Consider the following 20,441-nt stretch of genomic DNA (forward strand, 5'->3'; position numbering starts at 1 on the left):
ACAAAAATGTAGTTTGCAATATATTGAAGTATAATCTGTGATAAAAAAAAATTTTTTTTTACCGTACTAGTAGTCTGCTTTCCATCGCAAACTGATTTTCTCTTTGTTTTCTAGTCCCAGGGAAACCGATCCTGTCCGTGTATCCCACCCATGAAAACTCTCTCCTGGTCAAATGGGAACCCCCTGTGGAAGCCGAAAGCCAAGTGCTGGGTTACCGCCTCCAGTTCGGCCGCAAAGATGTCGACCCGCTGGCCACTCTGGAGTTTGCCACCCAGGAGGACAAATATACCGCCACCCATGTTCACAAAGGTGCCACGTACGTCTTCAAGCTGGCCGTGAAGAGCCGGGCTGGCTTTGGGGAGGAAGCGTTGCAAGAAATAACCATTCCAGAAGATGTGCCGAAGGGTTACCCTCAGATTCTAGAGGCGAGCAACATCACCTCCAGATCGGTCCAGGTCAAGTGGATGCCCCCTGTCTTAGCCGAGAGGAATGGTGTCATCGTCAAGTACACCGTAGCCTACCGAGAGGCCACCTCTTCGGGAAACCCCCAGGAGAAAGATCTCCCACCCTCTCCAGAAAACTCATACATCCTGAACGGTCTCAAGCCCAACACCGCTTACGATGTTAAAATCCGAGCACATACCAGTAAAGGTCCAGGGCCGTACAGCCCGACTGTTCAATATCGGACGGTCCTTCTGGATCAAGGTAGGACTTGCCAGTTTCTGCCCCAAGGGTCTCTCTCTGAATCCTGGGAGGCAGAGAAGCCAAAACCTAAACCAAAAACAGCTGTAGTCCTAAACTCCTCGCCGGCTTGAAGATGGCGTGTGAGTACCGTTAAAAAAAAAACCAATGCAGGCTTTTAAAAACAATTAATCATAACAAGGCAGGTGGTTTCCCTTTGCCTTCAGCAGGTAAGTCTTTTTTTCCTTTTTCTGCTAAAGTCCAGTCCAGGCAGCCTCTTGATTGACAGCTGGGCGGAGCAGTTGCCATCACAGGTGGGCGGAGTTTTTTCTTCAGCTTTTGCCCCCTCCCTCTCTTTGATCTCTTTTTTTCTTTCTTTTCTTTATTATTATTACTATTATTATTATTTTGCAAGCTGGTGAAAGGAGAAAAATACACCTATGCAAACCAATTTTTAAAATAACAAAGTTGCACGATTCCATGCACACCTTCTGTCCTCAGCAGCCAAACAGGAGAATTTGTAGTTGGTTTTCATTGCACTGGGATGCTGTAAGGACCCTGGGATCATAATAATTTTTTTTTATTTTTTGGTAACGTAACAGGGTATGGATAAGAGTTTTCACGAGGCACAAATGGCCAGAGGTAACTTTGGGGGACTGGAGTAGCACCTAGTGTGTAAAAAACGTGTCTCCGTTAATGAAATTCCAAATTCTGCCATTTTCACTCCAAATCGCCTGCTCCGCCTTTCGCTGATTATTTTTCTTCCCCGCAGTTTTTCCCAAAAACTTCAGAGTGAAAATGATCACCAAGACATCGGTCCTTCTGGGCTGGGAGTTTCCTGAAAATTACAACTCCCCTATTTCATACAAGGTAAATGTTTTATATCAGTGTCTGCTAGAAATCCTTGAAAAGGTGGATCCTGCATCTTTTGTGCAACAGAGGCTAGTTGATCACTAGCCAAATTGCCTCCATTGTACAAAAAGGATCCCCTTTTGTGTCAATTGTGCTGGGATGTCATGACATGCAACCTGCTTTTGTCATCACCCTTGTTTTGAAATGTTATTTGATCAAATCTATTCGTTTAGGACAAATTTTTGATTGAATAATTTTGATCAAATACATTTTTGGATGTGCAGTATTTTGCTCAAAAATCTATCACCAGAGAAAAACGGTGCCCTCTTCCCAAGCAACCTAGAACATTTTTAAACAAATTATCCCTTCAGAAATTACTCTTTTCTTCCTGCTTAATTGAAATCCGTTTAGCTAAATTAGGGAATTTGCTGCTATGCAGCATTGTAATGACAAAAAGATTTGGACAGCTGGAAAAAATCCACAGAGGCTGACATTCTCAATGGCTACTAGGCATAATAGGCATAAATGATTTGTAGGATTTCCTAAACTTGTCAATGAAAATAATGAAACACTGCTGTGGAACATAAATAGAACAATGCAGTGTGTCCAGATCCTATTTGTAGGGTTCCTAGATGCATCTGGTTGATTACTGTGGGAAACATGGCAACCCGCAACTTATAACCAAAATTGAGCCCAAAATTTCTGTTGCTAAGTGAGACAGTTGTTAAGTGAGTTTTGCCCCATTTTGCGACCTTTCTTGTCACAACCGTTAAGTGAATTCAATGCAGTTGTTAAGTTGTTAACAGGGTTGTAAAGTGAATATGGCTTCCCCATTGACTTTGCTTATCAGAAGATTGCAGAAGGGGATCACATGACCCCGGGACACTGCAACCGTCATGAATACATACCAGTTGCCAAGTGTTCAAATTTTGATCATGTCACCCTGGGGAGGCTGCAACAGTCATGAGAAAAACGGTCATCAGTCACCTTTTTCAGTGACTGTAATTTTGAACGGCCACTAAATATCCTGTTGTAAATAACAGGACAGAATAACAGAGTTGGAAGGAACTTTGGAGGTCTTCTAGTCCAACCCCCCTGCTCAGGCAGGAAACCATGTACCATTTCAGACCAATGGTTGTCCAGTCTCTTCTTAAAGACCCCCAGTGTTGGAGCACCCACAACTTCTGGAGACAGGTTCTTCTGGAGGAGAAATTTCATGATAGTTAGAACAATTAATCAGTGGAACAGCTTACCTCCAGAAGTTGAGAATGTGCCAACACATTCTAGATGTGTTAAAGAAGATGTGGGATAACCATTTGTCTGAAGTGGTATAGGGTTTCCTGCCTAGGGAAGGGGTTGGACTAGAAGACCTCCAAGGTCCCTTCCAACTCTGTTATTCTATTCTATTCAAGTTGTTCCATTGATTAATTGTTCTCGTTCTCAGAAAATTTCTCCTTAGTTCTAGGTTGGATCTCTCCTTGATTAATTTTCACCCATTGCTTCTTCTCCTGCCTACCAGGACTACCTATAAGATGAAGGTTAACGTTGGTCTGGTATAGCAGGATTCTTTTGGGTTTCTTCCATGGTCCCAATTAAGTTTCTTACATGCCCTCTTCTTCCATTTCTCCCAGATCCGGCATGAGAACACTGGCCAAGAGATTGAGGTGGGTGGGAGTGCCACCAAGAAGCTCATCACCAACTTGAAGCCACAAACATCTTACCGATTTTCCCTCGTGGGCCAGAGAAGTGAGAAAGGAGATCTTCAGCAGAAAGTGGTGGTGTCCACCGCAGCCAATATGCTGAGCAGAAAACCAGAGGTGTCTTACCGACACGAAATCGACGGCAACGTGATAGTGACTCTGCCAGATGTCAGGACTTCAGACCCCCCAGTTCAGTATGTATACATTGGGGGACCCTGTTGAGTCTGGCTACATAGTTTATATTTCTCCCTTTCATCATTTGCATTTGACCTTTCCATATGAAGCAGGTCAATGTTCAGGAAGCTATCAAAGCATATGAACCATGAACCATTCAGTTATAAAACACAGAAAGAATCATTTAGAGCTAGACCCAGGCATTTTCACTGTCTGCATCTTTACCACCTGGGCCAGTTTTGTTGGGGTCTAGGACAACTTGCTGTAGCCAACTTGCCATGGCCAGCTTGCCACAAGACAACTCGCCCTGGGGCAAGAGTTACACTAACATTGAAAAAAGAGTGGAATAGAATCACAGAAGAAAGGCTGCAAAAAGAGGGACCAAATGAAATGTGAATGACAAAAATAACATAATGTTTTAATTATCTGAAATAATTGAATTTTGAATTGTCCCATGATGAGTTGTTCCATGGTGAGTTGGCCCTGGTGAGTTGGCTGTGGTAAACTGGCCATGGTGAATTTGGCTGTGGCAAGTTGTCCCATTTTGATTTTGCTGCCTGAACAACTTAAAACATGTTATTTATTGAAATAAAATGCCAGAGGAAACCTTTCTAGGATTAACTAGAAATCTTGTGGGAATTTTGTAAACTAGATCCCACAGTCACTGAGCTTGGAGGCAATTATTTTTCACCATTGGTGAGACAGGCCAATACATATTTCCTGCTTTGAGTCTTACCTCCGTTAATCACATTTTCCATTTAGATTAGCTCTTCTCCTTCATTGCCTCTTTCTTTTAATCTATTCTCTGCCCTGTTTCTTCTTTTGATTATCAGAGCATATTACATTGTGGTGCTACCCTTGAAGAAAACTAAAAGTGGCCAATTCCAAAATCCTTACAATAGTCCGGAAGAAATGGATTTAGAAGAGGTAAGTGGGGATTTGCCATGAAAAAGTCCTAAGAGATTTCATCTTGTTTCATTTTTTGAACTTGTAATTTTCTTAGTAGATTCTGGGAATGCTGTAGATGTTATACATACTGTATTTTTCGAAGTATAAGACGCACCTTTTTCCCTTCAAAAAAGAGGCTGAAAATCTGAGTGCGTCTTATACACTGAATACAGCATTTTTGGCCTCACGAAACTCCACACCCTTCACCAAAATGGCCATGCATAGCCTTTAGGTGACTTTTAGAGTGCTCCTGGGAGCTGGGGAGGGCAAAAATGAGTGAAAAATGTACCGTTTTTTGCACATGTTTGCCCCCCCCCCCAGCCCCCAAGAGGACTTTATAAGCCCCTAAAGGCTATGCATGCCCTTTTTTGACAAAAAACGGGCCCGTTTTCACAAAAAAACAGGCTTTTTTCCTCATTTTTGCCCCTCCCCCAGCCCCCAGGAGCACTCTACAAGCCTCCTAAAGGCTATGTGTGCCCTTTTTTTTGACAAAAAGGGCCCATTTTTGCAAAAAACGCGTTGTTTTGGGGAGGTCTGCAGAGTGCAAAAACTTTTTTTTTTAATTTGCGTCTTCAAAATCTTGGTGTATCTTATACTCTGAAAAATACAGTATATCTTCCCGGGGGGGGGGGGGGGGATTTTACAATAAAGTCTACAGAGAGCCTTGTAATTAACAAACTAATACATGGTGAGCTAGGTGGCATAACTGTTATTGGAACTGTAATGGGTTCAAAAGTTGTCATCTAAGTCAGGGGTCTCCAACTTTGACAACTTTTAAGACTTTAGCTTGGCTGTCTAAGGAATTCTGGGAGCTGAAGTCTACAAGTCTTAAAATTGCCAAGATTGGGGAACCTCTGTTCTACCTTTGCAAATGTAAGATGACAGAAGTGGTCATCTAAAATTAAACAAATCACTTGCAGTTATAATGAGCCATGCCGCCGTTAAGTGAATCCAGTTTTCCTCATTGACTTTGCTTGTCAGAAGACAGCTGGGAAGATCACAAATGATGATTACAAAGCCTCTGAGACGCTGTAACCATTATAAATGCATGCTGGTTGCCAAGCGTCCAAATTTTGATCCAGTGACCTTGGAGATGCTGCGGTGGTTGTAAGAGCAAGGTTTGGTTGTAAGTCGTTTCCCCACCCCCCCCACCCCCCAGTGCTTGTAAATTTGAATGGTTGCTAAATGAATGGTCGTAATTCAAGGACTGCTTTTATTTATTTATATCAATCCTCCTTCATCTCAGCTCACCTAGATATCCTCTTTCTCCTTTTCCAGCTAATTCAGCAGATCTCAAGGTTGCAACGGAGAAGCCTCCGCCATTCCCGTCAGCTGGATCCCCACAAAGCGTACATCGCAGCCCGTGTCCACGTCCTGCCCTCTATTTTCACCCTTGGGGATATGAAACGCTACGACAACTTCGAAAATAAAGCCCTGGAGGCCGGACAGAAATATGTCATTTTCATTTTGGCCGTTCTGCAGACCAATGAACCCGTGAGTTCCCTTTGCGTCTCTCCACTCATTCTTAGGACCCCTTTAAGAGCCTGAGTGGGTTAACATCAACCTCCTTTCAATGGAGATCAAAAACAAACAAGCTTCTTCTGGGTTTTTATCGCTTTTGTCTGAATGATATTAATTTACCGTGCTGCGAATAAAAACAGCCAAAAAATATTTTGAGGGGCAGCGGAAGCGAAAAGATGGTATAATTTCTTAGAATGAATATCTTACTAAGCATTCAAAGTCAATATCCGTAAAGCCCAAATGTAGAAAAGTAATAAGTAGCATAAAGTAAAAAAATAAAAATGACATGCATAACACTGCAATAATAGAGCAAGAGCATAAAAGGCTAAATTAAATTTGAACAAGGCTGTCCTACCTACTGAGATCACACCACTCATTCGGGCAGGTCAATTAAAAATGTAGAAGCTGTATTTACTCAGCAGGCTAAATTTATTTAACATTAACCTTGTGGTTTGGGGTTTTTTTCCTTTATGCTTAGCATTTTGCCCAGGCCTAGCTGTTTTGTCTAATTATATGCATACTCAGAAATGGGTTAGTTTAATAACCAACAAGGGTGCGCAAAACTCGCCAGTTCAATGGTGAACTTGCCCCAGGAAATACTTGCTGTATATGGAATGTTATGCCCAGAACCTCTTGAAAAAGTCCTGATTTAGAGGATTTCCTTTGGGAAACTCATAAATTGCACTGGGAGAATTGATTCTGGAGAATTGTGGAACCTTTCCTTCCCCAGTCAGTGAATTTTACGCATCTCAAGTGACTAATTTAAATCAGTTACAGGTAGTCTTCAACGTATGACCGCATTCAAGCCCAAAATTCATGTTGCTAAATGAAACTTTTGTTAAGTGAGTTTGCCCCATTTTACGACCTTTCTTGCCACAATTGTTAAGTGAATCGCTGTAATTGTTAAATTGTCAAACTTTTGTTATGTGAATCTGGGTTCCCCTTGACTCTTGCTTGACAGAAGGTCGCAAAAGGGAATCAGGTGACCCCAGGACACTGAAACCGTCGTAAATATAAGTCACTTGCCAGGTGTCTGAATTTCGATCATGTGAACATGGGGATGCTACAATGGTAATACGAGTGAAAACTGGTCCCAAGTCACTTTTTGCAGTGCCATTGTAACTTTGAATGGTCACTAAATGAAATGGTGTAAGTTGGGGACTACCTGCATTCTATACCTCAGCCACAATGACAGATTACAGTTTCTGACATGGGTTTTCACTCACGTTTGCTGATCTGAGTCAGAACTGTCAGTTTCACGTCTTTGCTTTCTACCCCTTATCTACCTTTCCCCAATGAGAAGACAAAGGGAAATAGCAATAGCACTTATATACCACTTCTCAGTGCTTTCCAGCCCTCGCTAAGTGGTTTACAGTCAGCCTATTGCCCCACAACAATTTTGGCTCCTCATTTTACCCACCTCAGAAGGATGGAAGGGTCAACCTTGAGCCTGGTGAGATTCGATCTGCCAAATTGCAGGCAGCCAGCAGGCAGCAGAGGTAGCCTGAAGTACTGCACTCTAACCACTGTGCCACCACGGCTCCTCCTCCTTTACAGCAGGGATGCGGAATTACGGTCCTTTTATGACTTGTGGACTTCAACTCCCAGAATTCCTGAGTCATCTATGTTCAGGAATTCATTCATAAAGGGGCCACAGTTCCCTTTACACGCTTGTTGTCTTTAATTTCTGTTTCAGATGTACGCTGCCAGTCCCTTCTCTGATCCCATCCAAATGGACAGCTCTGATCCCCAGCCCAAGATTGAAGGAGAGGAGGGGCTGATCTGGGTGATTGGACCGGTTTTAGCTGTAGTCTTTATTATCTGCATTGTTATTGCAATTCTCCTGTACAAGAAGTAAGTGGGAGTGTCCATTTCTTTGGTTTGTGAGGATCCTCTTCCTTGGGCTAGGCTACTCCTTTTTTTTCTTTTTAAAGCAGATTTTTTTTCCGTTGAAGGTCTGTGTCTCCTGGGGCAAGATAATCTAACCCTGAGACCCGGTTTGGTTAAGTGATTAAGCTACTGGCCAATCACCAGGAAACAGCGAGTTCTAGTTCAGCCTTAGCCATGAAAGCCAGTTGGGTGACTTTGGGCCAATCACCAAGAAACGTTGAGTTCTACTCGTGCCTTAGACATCATGAGTGACTTTGGCCAGGTCCCTCTCTCAGTCCAGCCCACCTCACAGGGTTGTTGTTGGGGGGAATAGGAGCAGGAAGGCATATTTGGTATGTCTGCCACCTAAAGTTATTTATAAAAATAATAAAGGGATGTATACAAACATATCTATATAACATACACACACGCACACACACACTTTTCCAACCTGGTGTGCTCCAAACATGATAGCTAAGAGGGGGAGGGAAGCAGAAGAGAGCTCTAACCCCAAACATCTGGAAGACATCTCATGGAGGACAATTGATGTTGACCAGAAATATACCTAGAAGGCTGAACTTCCAAAAGTGATCATCAGCTTTGAACTGGGAAGGTTCCTGAACAATTAGTAGGTTTAAGGATAACCAAGAATCTCCCAGCTACTGTCTTATATTGTGTCTTTTTGTTTTCCCCCACTCCCTTTTTGTGCGTCCCTGGACAGCAAGCCAGACAGGTAAGAATTTTGTTTGTTTGTTTAAATCCTTACTGTCTCTTTTGATGCAATTGAAAATCAGGAATACCTCTGAAAACTGGAGAAAACAAAGTCGAAGAGACAGGCCCTTTTAGCTTACTGGCCTATCACCGGCAATACAACTACAAATTAATTTTAATTCTGAAATAGACAGAGGACAATTAAAGATAAAGATAAATTGCCAGGAGGAGGCTGAAGCAGCTGATAGCACTCATTCTCATCTCTACTACAGAGCTTAACCTTGTGACTTCCCCATTTATGTGGGTCACCCGTTTTACGTCTCTATTACCATATTAAAGCGAGGACTATCTGTACTGAAAAGACTTAATTTTCTGGTGCTCAGCGCAGTTTTTAGCTTAATATATCATTCCTCCTGCTACCAGACGCCCAGTGGTTATTCATTCAAAAAAGATCACACATATTTGTCTATAAAGTCGAGCGTCATTTGCCCAATTAAAACACTGCAGGTTCCAGCTGTGTGCTGGACTTGATCCCCTTCTCTTGACCCACCTACTTCTTTCCTGCCTCCTCCTGTTTTCTCCCTCCAGCAAACGCAAAGACTCCGAGCCCCGGATCAAGTGCTTACTGAATAATGCTGAGATCACCCCTCATCACCCCAAAGACCCTGTGGAGATGAGGCGCATCAACTTTCAGACGCCAGGTAACCAGCTTCATGCCACCCTCCCTCTTTTGCTAGATGGCTGCATGCTTCTGATACCACTCCATGCCCTGGCGAAGTTCTGTTCGCAAAGACACACGCATGTGTAATTGTATAACCGGTGCGGTATCGTTGGTATAATTCAGTTTCGAGATGATGTGCACTTTACGTTAACCAACCAACAGGCAAAACCTCAGCCCGTTTTATACAAGAAAAGGATTGAAAAAAATTTGAAATAGCTGGATGAGGCTTTTGGTGGGCAAATGGACCACCATAATTCATCATTATTCTCTTTATGGTGAATAAATTAGACTAGGTGGTGAAATCCGCACATTTTTTGTGACTTTGCTCAGCAGAATAGAAAGAATTTGCTTGGTAGAATAGAGAGAATTTAGCTTTGCTTAGCAGAGAAGGAGCTTAGGTGATTAACTAATACATTGATTTAAAACAATGCCCGTTTCAATTCATTTAAAACGGTGGCCCTCTTAAAAAGCGTTTAACTCATTTTTAATGCAAGTAGACGTTTTTTTTAAAAAAAATAACCCTGCAGCTGGAAAGGATTTTAGAAGAAGCTTTCTTACTTGCACACGGAAAAGGGGGAAATGCTTCTTATAATATTTTTTCACCACAGGTAGTCCTCTATTTACGACCACAATTGAATCCAAAATTTCCACTGCTAAGCAAGGCAGTGGTGAAGTGAGTTTTGCTCCCATTCTACAATTTTTTTTGCTACAGTTGTAAAGGGAATCGCTGCAGTTGTTAAGTGAATCTTATGGTCATTAAGTGAATCCAGCGTCTCCCCCCCATGGACTTTGCTTGCCGGAAGCCAGCTGGGAAGGTCACAAATGGTGATCTCGTGACCCCAGGATGCTGAAACTGTGCGACATATATGCTGTGACTGAGTGCCTGAATTTTGACCATGGGGACACTGCAACTGTGTGAAAAAACAGTCAAAGGTCACTTTTTTCTGTGCCAGCGTAACTTTGATGGTCACTAAATGAGTGGTTGTAAGTCGAGGACAATCTGTATAACATTTCACCAAACAGCTGTGGATACCAATGGAGAAGCAGCATTTCCACTTTTGCATTGATGGAAGAGGAACTGCTTCTTTGTACACCTGCATAAAATAAATGTGATGTCCAGGATATTTCCAGTCAAACAGCTGGCCGCAGTTAGCAGTGTGTGGACAGGTGTCTTGGAAGAAGATGGGCAGTGTAGTTCCAGGCACAAATAGTTTAGGGCAGGGACTAGGGGAAAAAGAGGAAGATCCTAACATGCCAAGAGACAGCTGACTGGATTGGATTGGTTGGATAGGCTCCCCTGGATTTTATTGAAGGAAGGAGGGCAGAGAATCCAGCTTTGCTTTATTCAGCCTATGCAGTTGCCATTTTGTCCGAAACTGCAAATAACCCAAGTGTTCTCGTCTCATTTCTGGAGCACAGTGATTTTATTCTGGTTTCAAAGCCGCCTCCTGTTTTGGGACCCTGCCTTCCCTCTTTGCAAAGGAAGGGTTTCCTTCCTTCCTCTCTCGCTCTCTCCCTTTTTTCTATTCCATTCCATCTTCCCTCCTTTCCACTTTTGTCTATGTATCCTTCACCCTCCCTCCCTCTTTCCCTCCCTTTCTTCTGTTTCATTCCTTGTTTCCACCCTCTTTCTTCTATCTATATTTCCTTCCTTCCTTCCTTCCTTCCTTCCTTCCTTCCTTCCTTCCTTCCTTCCTTCCTTCCTTCCTTCCTTCCTTCCTTCCTTCCTTCCTTCCTTCCTTCCTTCCTTCCTGACAGGTGGAAATGTAAGCCAAGGCAATGCTAGAGGTTTATGGTTAGATGATAAAGCACAACATAACATAACCACAGTCAGCAAAACCATCATCCCACTGCAGTCCAGGTATCACCAGATCTTTTCCCAGAGCCTGGCATTCTTTCCCAAACTGATTCTTTTGACTCCTGGCAGCCTGACACAGCAGCTCATCCAGCTTGTGCCCAACGAGGCTGCAAACAATTCCTTTGTTTTGCTTTTCCACTCCCCAGCATGACAAAGGAAAGTCTGAGCTCCTTTGTCCTTCAAGACCGCAAGAGCATCTCTTTTGCAGCTGATCTATCCCTCTCTGAGGGGAAGTTATTCCACAGCCACTGCTTGCAAAACTCTGCCTTCCCTGTGCCAGTATAAAATGGAGCTTCTGGGATTTCACTCTCTTCTCTCCCTTTTTTTTTCTCCCTTTCCTGCCCCTTCTATTTTTTAACGACATTTCTAGATTAGAGAACTGAGATTTAGAGACAAGGATGTTGGTCAGGGGCTATCTTGGAAGATGATTAATATTTGGTTTTGACTATTCATAGTGAGAGGTGAAATGCAGGAGCTGAGCTATAGATTTATTCACTTGTATTGTTTTAGGCACTTTGGATCACAAACAAATATTCACAGGGTGTGACCAAAACTCAAGATGCCAGGAGAGAGATAAAGGTATCACTTTTCTCTGGCCGAACTTAATAACCCAGTGCCCAAACATCTGGAACGAAGCACTATAAAGTTCATCTTTGCAAAAGACAATTCCACCTTCTTTACAGCAGGATTAGAATAATCATAAGTAAAGAATAACATTATTTTAATATTTCCAAAATATCATTTGGATGACTAAATCTTTTTTTAATCTGAACTAAATATCATTTAATAAATTTGATACAATCTGAGACTTTCAGTTTGTGAGCAGATGCTTTTTTGCTGCCCCAAATCTTATAATTGGACCTTAAATCCAAATGCTTAAAACTCCCAAGTTTCATGTATGAAGAGGGTCTCTGATATTGTTAAGTGGAAGTTGCTGGGGTCTAGTTATCATCCTTGATCAAGGTGATCTATTCTCTCCAAACTATTGTATTTCCCTTTTTTTTTGCTTTATCTCTTTTAATCCTCTCTCTGGAGGTGGAGAGAAACATTCAAAATTTTCACTATGATTCAAGAAAATTGAAAAACTTTTGCCAATATATTCATATATTGGATTGCTTTGTTTCCCATCCTTCGACTGTTTTGACACCACCTTCTTCTCCCTTTCTTTTCTCCCTCCCTCCCTTCTCTACTTCCTTCCTTCCTCCTTTCCCTTCCTTCTTCCCTTACCCCTCCTCTCCTCCTCTATCTTCCTTCCCTCCTCTTCCTCTCCTCTCCTCTCTTCCTTTCTCTCACTCACTCCCTTCTCTACTTTCTTCTTTCCTCGTCTCCTTTCTCTTCCTTCTTCCCTTACCTCTCCCCTACTTCTCTCTACCCCTTCCTACCCTCTCTCCTTCTCCCTTCCATCTTCCCCTCACCTCTCTCTTCCTTCCCTCCTTTTCCTCTCATTTCCTCTCTTCCTTTCTCTTTCTATTGTTGCCGGTGTCTCTTCCAGCTCTTAATTTATATATTATCTAAATATATTCTTGATCAGTTGAGTCAGGGGGGAAATTACTTCTGTATTTTTTCCCAGAGAGCCTACTGTATCTGGCTAGGTAAAAGGCAGGAACAGGTAGTCCTTGACTTACAACCACAATTGGCACCAACATTAGTTGTTAAGTGAGTGGCACCTGATTTTACAACCTTTTTTGCCACAGTTGTTAAATGAATCCTTGTAGTTGTTAAGTGATCCTTTCTTCCTCCATTGACTTTACTTGTCAGAAGCTGACTGGGAAGGCTATAAATGGTGATGACATGACCCCGGTATGCTGCTGCAACCATTATAAATACATGCCGGTTGCCAAGTGTCAAAATTTTATCACATAACTGAGGGGATGCTGCGGTGATCTTAATTTCAAGAACCAGTTGTAAGTCACTTTTTTCAATGCCGTTCTAACTCCAGACAGTTGCAAAATGAAGGGTTGTAAGTCAAGAACTACCTGTATGTTTCTCTTCTCTCTCTTTCTGTTTAGAAAAATAGCCAAGATTTGTGGGTTGTTGTAAAAAAGCCACCCAGCTGTGTAGCCCAGACTAAAGAAGAGTGATTTAAGCTCTGAATTTTGCAGTCCAAATTTCAAGACTGGAGGGAATAAAGGAAGTGCAGTAGATTGGAAGGAAGCCTGGTGTTGTCGGGATGGCAGTTTTGTATTAGTTGTTGCACACAATGTCCAGATGTGCAGTCCCAAACACTACCTTTAAAGGTGTGTTAAGGATAAAAATCTTTTGGGGTCTTAAGAGAGAGGATAAATCTAGGAATTTTGGAATAATGGTGAGAAGACAAGTCTTTATTATTATTTTTTAAAATTACAAAAAAATGGTAGCATCTTGCATGACTCTTAAAAACCGGTCCCAAGCATCATATGTTAAGGACTTTTACAGTACAACCCTATATGTATCTGTTGAAATTTCATTGAATTAATTGGAGCATATTCTCTTCCAAATAAAAATGGTGTGTTGCAATTTAGTGCTACTTCTGGAGCACAATAGAATCCACCATTTTTATTTGTATGTTTCATTTACGTTTCTTCCAAGTGTTTTTGATGTTTTCAGTAAATATTTGCATAACCTTTCTATTGGCTTTGTCTTTGTTTTGTTATTCTGTGAGAGTCTGGGTATTTTTTTTACATGCATACTTCTCACTTGCATACATATGTGGTAAACTGTGTACATATATATATATATATATATAATACATATACATATATTCCTGTCTGTGTTTGTGCATAATATTCATATATGAAAATAAGGATACTCCATCAGCTTCTCTGTCTCAGAATGTGGGCATGAAGCGTACCTTTCTAAAGCAAATCTTATCTTAAAAGTTAAAAAAAATTAACACCTCAGCACATTCTGACTGTTGTGGGGGAGAAAGGCGAGAAGGATGGGGAAAGTGCCTTCCAAGGTTGTTTGCTCAATGTCTCTCTGTTTTAATAACCAGATATAAATACAAACATCCTCATGTTTATTAAAAAAAGACCTGATACCATTGCGCTAGGAATGCATCAAGCACATAAAACATCAGCCTTAAAGAAAACAAGGAAAAAAAACATTTCCCGCATGCCGACCTATTCCCAGAAAAAAAGGAGAAGAGAAAAAAAAGATCCTTTCATTTCCTCTTAAATTTTGTGTTGCCTTTTTTTGTTACTGTTGTTGGTTTTGGTTTTTTTTCTTGGTTGAGTAGCATTTCTTTTATACAAGTGTATATATATTTTTTGTTTTTCTTTTTGTTTTACTGTTTTCTGCAGATTCTGGCCTCAGCAGTCCTCTCAGTGACCCTGAGCTTGACCTTGAAAGTTAGTTCCTGTGTGTTTTCGTTCCTCTCTGTTTCATTGGTTGTATATTCCTTTTCCATCCACCCCTTGAAAAATTTGGCTTATCTTCTGTTGCTGTTCCCGCCCTGGCATTTTTGTTTTTTCCCCTCTCTCACTCTCTTTCTTTCCTTCCTTCTCCGCGCCTCTCTGTCCTCTGCCATTCCCTGTCTGCGTCTTGCGCCATTTGTTTTGTCTAATTGTGCTTCCAGTTTTACAGTTTTCAAGCCAAAAGGCCTTTTGCAAAACAACCAGAGACAGATTTGTGTCTGAATCTTGGTGTGTGCTTATATATGTCTATTAAAATACTATTAAGTCCGGGCTCATATGGTTAGAGGAACATTGATAGAATAATAGTAGTTCAGGGCTGGAACCAGTGGTGGGATTCAGCCAGTGCGCACCACTTCGGGAGAACCGGTTGTTAACTTTCTGAGCAGTTTGGTGAACTGGTTGTTGGGAGAAATCATTAGGGCAGAGAACCGGTTGTCAAATTATTTGAATCCCACCACTGGCTGGAACTACTAGGAAATTCAACTTTCATCTTTATCAGCATGTTAGACTTAGATTTTGGAAGCCACACCTACTTGCTAGCCTTCCCTTCCCTACTTATTTCATACACATTGGTTATGTTTACACAGCACTCTTTACCAAGACTGTTAAAGGTAGTAGTGGCATTCACACAATACTGACTTGTCTAATGTTAATCTTGGTTAGGTTTGTTTTTTGGTGTGTGTGTGTGTGTGTGTGTGTGTTTTAGCAAGTTGTGCAAAGCTAGCCTGTTTATGAAGTGTTTTTTATCAGGGCAACGTGGTCTACCCAAATATGGGACAGAGCATACTGCTTCCAGGAAGGGTATGGCTAGCTGACAAGAGCTAAATAGCTTGAAATAGATCTATACTAATCTCCCTTTATTTCTTTGTCGGTAAATATAAAATTTAGCCTGTTTATGGTTCCACGTATTCTGCAAGTTAGTTCAGAACTCAGTTAGAAGGATTAATGTATGATAATGGCAATCCCTTCATAGGGGATTTTTTCCAGGTGAAGATACCTTCACCTGGAAAAGAAAGGAAAAAGTGACAGACTTAGTTTTATTTCTCTGAATTTGTATTGATCTGTAGAGATTTTCACTGCTGGGAAAAGTCAGAGGCATGGATGAAAAATATTAGATATAGTACAAGGATAGGTGGATGGGTTCTGGAGAATTATAATGCCAGCGTGTTGCAGGTGCCATGCAGTTGCAGTTCAGTCTTGGAGCACCCTTCATCAAAGTCTTGCATGGGGATAGGCAGCTCTAAACATTCGATAAATAAATAAAAATAAATAAAATAAAATAATCTCTCTCTGTCCTCCTAGAGTGTAAATTTCTATTCACAAAATTTTCACAATCACCATGTTGACCATTGAGGAATTCTGGGAGCTGGAGTCACCCCAATCTTTTGAACTTAGAATCAGGAGGAAAGTTCAGTCATCAAAGGGTTGCCACTTAGAAGTCTTTGGTGCTCTCTGAGCTTGGTGGTTTTCTTGCAGACTTTTCATTACCCAAACTAGGTAACATCATAAGTGCTAAGGGAGTAGAGTTTGTGGAGAGGAGGAGGAGGAGGACTGTGGACTCCTTGGTGCTCTCTGAGCTTGGTGGTTTTTTTGAAGACATTTCATGACCCAAACAAAGTAACATCATCAGTGTACACAGTTATTTTGTAGTGTTGTTGTTTATCATTTTTTAAAATCATTTTATTAAGATTTATAGGCCGCCCTTTTCCCTGAGGGGACTCAGGGCGGCTTACAATCACAGGGGAGGGGGTGCAGTATCAAAAGACAAAACAAAATGTGAACAAAAGAAAAATAATAAAACACAACTTTTTTCTGTTGTGATCTTCACAAGTGAGAGCCCAGATCTCCAGCCATGCAATCTATTCAGAACTTGAAGGGCAACAGGAGTTCTTGACATGAGTTGAGAATGACTACCCTGAAAAGGAGACCCTGGCCCATCCATCATTTTCTGGATGGGTGGCTAAATGATGAAAAATAGTTTACAGCAACAAAGCCAGGAGGTTGTCAGGATTGGTACCGCCATCAAACACACACTCGGAGTACCTTTCTCACTTTGCAACTGGAAGAGACAAAACCAACATTGGCAGTTATTTAAAATGTTTTGTGTTTTTCGCAAGTTTGCGAAAATAATGGAAATAGTACAGTGGTTTCTCTGTGCGCTCCTGGGGTTTTATCTATAGGATGCCCAAGAATAAGGATGTCGGAAGATCTTATGCTCCCTAGGTAGTGATGGAATTAGAGGAAATGGGCTGGGAGAGAGGCCTTTTCTGCTCATGCATTATTCTACATAAAAGTAATATAGGCCTCTTTGTACATAAACATCTTTTTTAAAAGGAATTTTCCAAACAGAAAACTCATATCAAGAGAGGCTTTTATCAGGGAAAAGAAATAGAACAATATTGGTTCTATTCCACTTTGCTAGGTAGGCTTTGCAGCAAATTGCTTTCTTGCGCAGCATCGTATTTGATATTTCTGTGATATATTAGGGACCTGATTTGTATATCATCCATCATGGGAGAGAAAATTTTATTTATAAATAAGTAAAAACAACCGAACTAGCTCCATTTAGAAAGCTTCTCCCTAATCTAATAGCTTTGCCTGTCTATCTAGAACAAAAGCTTCTTGGCTTTTATTTAATATGGGGATGTTTTAAAAAAAATAAGGCATCTCTAATATAGACTATTTGAAAGAAAAAATATTTCACTTTTATCAATTGTCTGCCTTATCTAGCTTAAAGGCAAGTTTGGCATATAATCTTGTAAGGTAGATCAGCATTGTTATATCCCTACATTGTAAATATTTCTTTGGAGAAAAGCAATAGAAATTGAAAAAGGTCTCCCAGGATCATCTCATGAAATTGTAGACAAAGCTGTGTTTCCAATAGAAGAGAATATTTATAGCTCAGGGTTGAACTGCTGAGAAGTGTTTCCTGGTGCTTGGTTGTTTTCTGGCAGACGTTACATTATCCAACTAGGTAGCACCATCAGTGTCAGAAGGGAGTAAGGTTGGCTTTCTGTATACAGTCGGCTTGCTCTGATGATGTTATTTGATTGGGTAAAAAAGTATCTGCAAGAAACAACCAAGCTCTGAAAGTACCAGGAACCTCACAAAGCTGTGTTTTCCAAATTCATAAGACTGGGTGGCCTGAATGAATGAAAAGTGCTTTTATTATTCTCCCATCCCCATCCCAGCAATCTTACTTACTTACCTACACCATGCATAGGTCTGAAATCGGTGGAGGATGAGTTAAAGTCCCCTTTCCAACACTTTGTCTACTTCTGAAAACGTTTCATATAGATTAAGGTTCTCTAAACTTAGCAAGACTTGTGGACTTCAATTCCCAAATTCCTCGGAAGTCGATAAGTCTTAAGGTTGACTGGAATATGAATTCTGGGAATTGAAGTCCCTAAGTCTTAAAAGTTGGAGGCCCCTGATATAGATTTAATATACATCTTGCATTCACCGAATTAAAGGATTACAGGGTCATAAAAAGCAGGAGATTATTGAAGCTGTAATTGAAATGTTATATTGAAGCACTTGCTGGTATAGGCCCAAGCAGCAAAAAAATAATGGAACCAAAGGAACAATGTGTGTTTGTTTGTGTGTGTGTGTGTGTCTGTGTGTATTTCTGTGTGTTAGACCTCTGCCCTCTTCTTCCCCAGGAGGAGCTCCTTAAACAAAATCTCAATCTCTTTCACAAGTTAATAAAATGCTGGCAAGCTACTAGTCATTTCTCTTGGTTGATTCTGTGAGGTTGCACTGTGTGGCATTTGTAAGTCAAATGTAGGATCTTGCTTTAGAGCGTGGGAGTCTGCCTCGGGATATATTTGAAGGCTGCCCTTCCTTCCCTCAGACTGTGAAATCCATTAAATCCCAGAGAACGGAGAGCACCCCTTGCAGAGAAGACATCTTTTCAATAGGAAATCTGTAAGGGACACCTCCTTTGCATGATTCCTGTACTGAGCAGGAGATGGAAGTAGATTTTCGGATTTCAGATTAACAGAGTTGGAAGAGACCTTGTAGGTCATCTAGCCCAAGCACGAGACTCAACACCATTTCTGACAAATGGCAGTCCAATCTCTTCTTGAAAGCTTCCAGTGATGAAGCTCCCACAACTTCCGAAGGAAACTTCTCTTCCATTGGTGGATTGCTCTCACTGTCAGAAAATGTCTCCTTATTTCTAGATGAGTAGATGAGTTCTCTTCTCATTCTGTAGCCCTTCTTATGTAGGTGCTTCTCTACTTATGACTGTTCATTCAGTTGCCACCGTTGTTAAGTGAATCAGCGCAGTTTTTAATAAGTTAGTAACACGGTTGTTAAGTCAATCTGGCTTCCCCCTTTGCTTGTCAGAAGGTCGCAAAAGGGGAATCACATGACTCCGGGACCCTGTGACCCTCATAAATGCATGCTGGTGGCCAAGCGTCCGAATTTTGATCATGTGGTCATGGGGATGCTACAACTGCCATAAGTGTGAAAAATAGTCATGTCACCTTTTTTTAGTCCTGTCATAACTTCAAGCAGTCACTAAATGAATGGCTGTAAGTCGAGGATAACCTGAATAAGGACTCATGTCTTGGGCAGGGAGTTGGTGTGGAAGACCTCCAAGGTCCCTTTGAACCCTAGGAAGTTGGAGTATCCTGGATTTGCGGAATTGGATGTTTTTCTTTTCCTGGCATTGAATCACTGTAGGAGAAGGTACCAGTGGGGTGCTAATCTGTAAAGTACCAATTGAAATTATCTAACCGTGCTTGTTGCTGGAAATTTTATTTGGAAATTTGCAAAGAGAGCAGAGGCCTCGGTGGAACTAAATGTTGTGGGAAGAAAAGCAACAAGAAAATACAAGGAGCTCAGAAGTTTAACAGAGGCAGTTTCAGAAAATACTATAAACTGTTGTGAAGGAATCCTTGTGACAAAATGGATGGGTTAAATGAGATTAGGAACAGAAGAGGGATACATGGAAGAAGCAAGAGAGCAGAGTCAGACATTCAGAAAATATGATTTGGCTGGAAAAAACAGTTGTTCTGCCTGCAAAATCTTTTCAGTTCTGAACTGTTTCAAATTTGAAACCCAATTGCTTTAAGTTCAAATTGATGGATTGTGTGCCATCCGTGTTGCCTCTTATAGATAGGTTTCGAGAAAAGAACATGCTTGTCGCTCTGTGGACTGCTTGGTGCTTTTCTGAGCATGGTGGTTTTCTCGTAGACGTTTCATTACCAAACTAATGTCTCCAGTGCGAAGGAGGTTAGGATTTGCTCCTGAGCAACATCTGCAAGCAAACAACCAAACTCTGAGAACACCAAGAACTCCACAGACCAATAGATGGAAATATTTGTAGCTTAGGATTGAACTGTGGGGTTCTCGCTGCTCACTGAACGTGGCTGTTGTGTTTTTTGGAGACATTTCATTGCCCAACTGAGTAACATCATCAGTGCTGTAATGATGATGTTAGCTACCTGAGTAAGGAAATGTCTGTGAAAACCACCAAGCTCAGAGAGAACAAAGGACTACATATATGTAGATCAGTGTTTCTCAACCTTGTCAACTTGAAGATGTCTGGACTTCAACTCCCAGAATTCCCCAGCCAGCATTCGCTGGCTGGGGAATTCTGGGAGTTGAAGTCCAGACATCTTCAAGTTGACAAGGTTGAGAAACACTGATGTAGATAGATAGATTTCTTTTCCCCCCATGAAGTCCCCTACCTTGAACCCTCAGATCTTTTAAGGGTTCTCCCATTGCCACTGCAATGGAGTCCACCTGTCTGCTGGGTATCCTTCTCTTCCCTTCCACCTTTCCCAGCGTTACTGCCTTTTCATTTCTCTTCACATAACGTGTTCAAAGTCGGATAGTTAAACCCGGGTCATTTGTGCCTCAAGTGACCAAATTCAAACAGCAGTTTGATGATTTCTGAGGCATTCCTGAGTTGACTTCAAACAAAGCTGTTTCAGGCTCAGAGAGATGCCTTTAAACTCGGGAGAGAGAATTGGGAATTCAAGATGTTTGAATTCAGAACG

The 20,441-nt window shown here is 41.4% G+C and overlaps 1 protein-coding gene across 1 annotated transcript in view; it reads left to right on the forward strand.

Annotated features, from left to right (window-relative positions):
• The window catches only part of PTPRS (protein tyrosine phosphatase receptor type S), a 257,126-nt gene that overhangs the window by 195,224 nt on the left and 41,461 nt on the right, over window positions 1-20,441 (forward strand). Inside the window, exons 15-23 of the mRNA XM_087703332.1 lie at window positions 115-705; window positions 1,454-1,551; window positions 3,165-3,427; window positions 4,241-4,334; window positions 5,634-5,849; window positions 7,573-7,730; window positions 8,467-8,478; window positions 9,045-9,157; window positions 14,317-14,364. Coding sequence (XP_087559458.1) covers window positions 115-705; window positions 1,454-1,551; window positions 3,165-3,427; window positions 4,241-4,334; window positions 5,634-5,849; window positions 7,573-7,730; window positions 8,467-8,478; window positions 9,045-9,157; window positions 14,317-14,364 — 1,593 coding nt within the window. The remainder of the gene's footprint in view (window positions 1-114; window positions 706-1,453; window positions 1,552-3,164; window positions 3,428-4,240; window positions 4,335-5,633; window positions 5,850-7,572; window positions 7,731-8,466; window positions 8,479-9,044; window positions 9,158-14,316; window positions 14,365-20,441) is intronic.

The sequence above is a fragment of the Thamnophis sirtalis genome, unplaced genomic scaffold, assembly GCF_051295495.1.
Source record: "Thamnophis sirtalis isolate CommonGarterSnake01/CBP01778 unplaced genomic scaffold, rThaSir2_p1.2 scaffold_1, whole genome shotgun sequence".
NCBI lineage: Eukaryota > Metazoa > Chordata > Lepidosauria > Squamata > Natricidae > Thamnophis > Thamnophis sirtalis.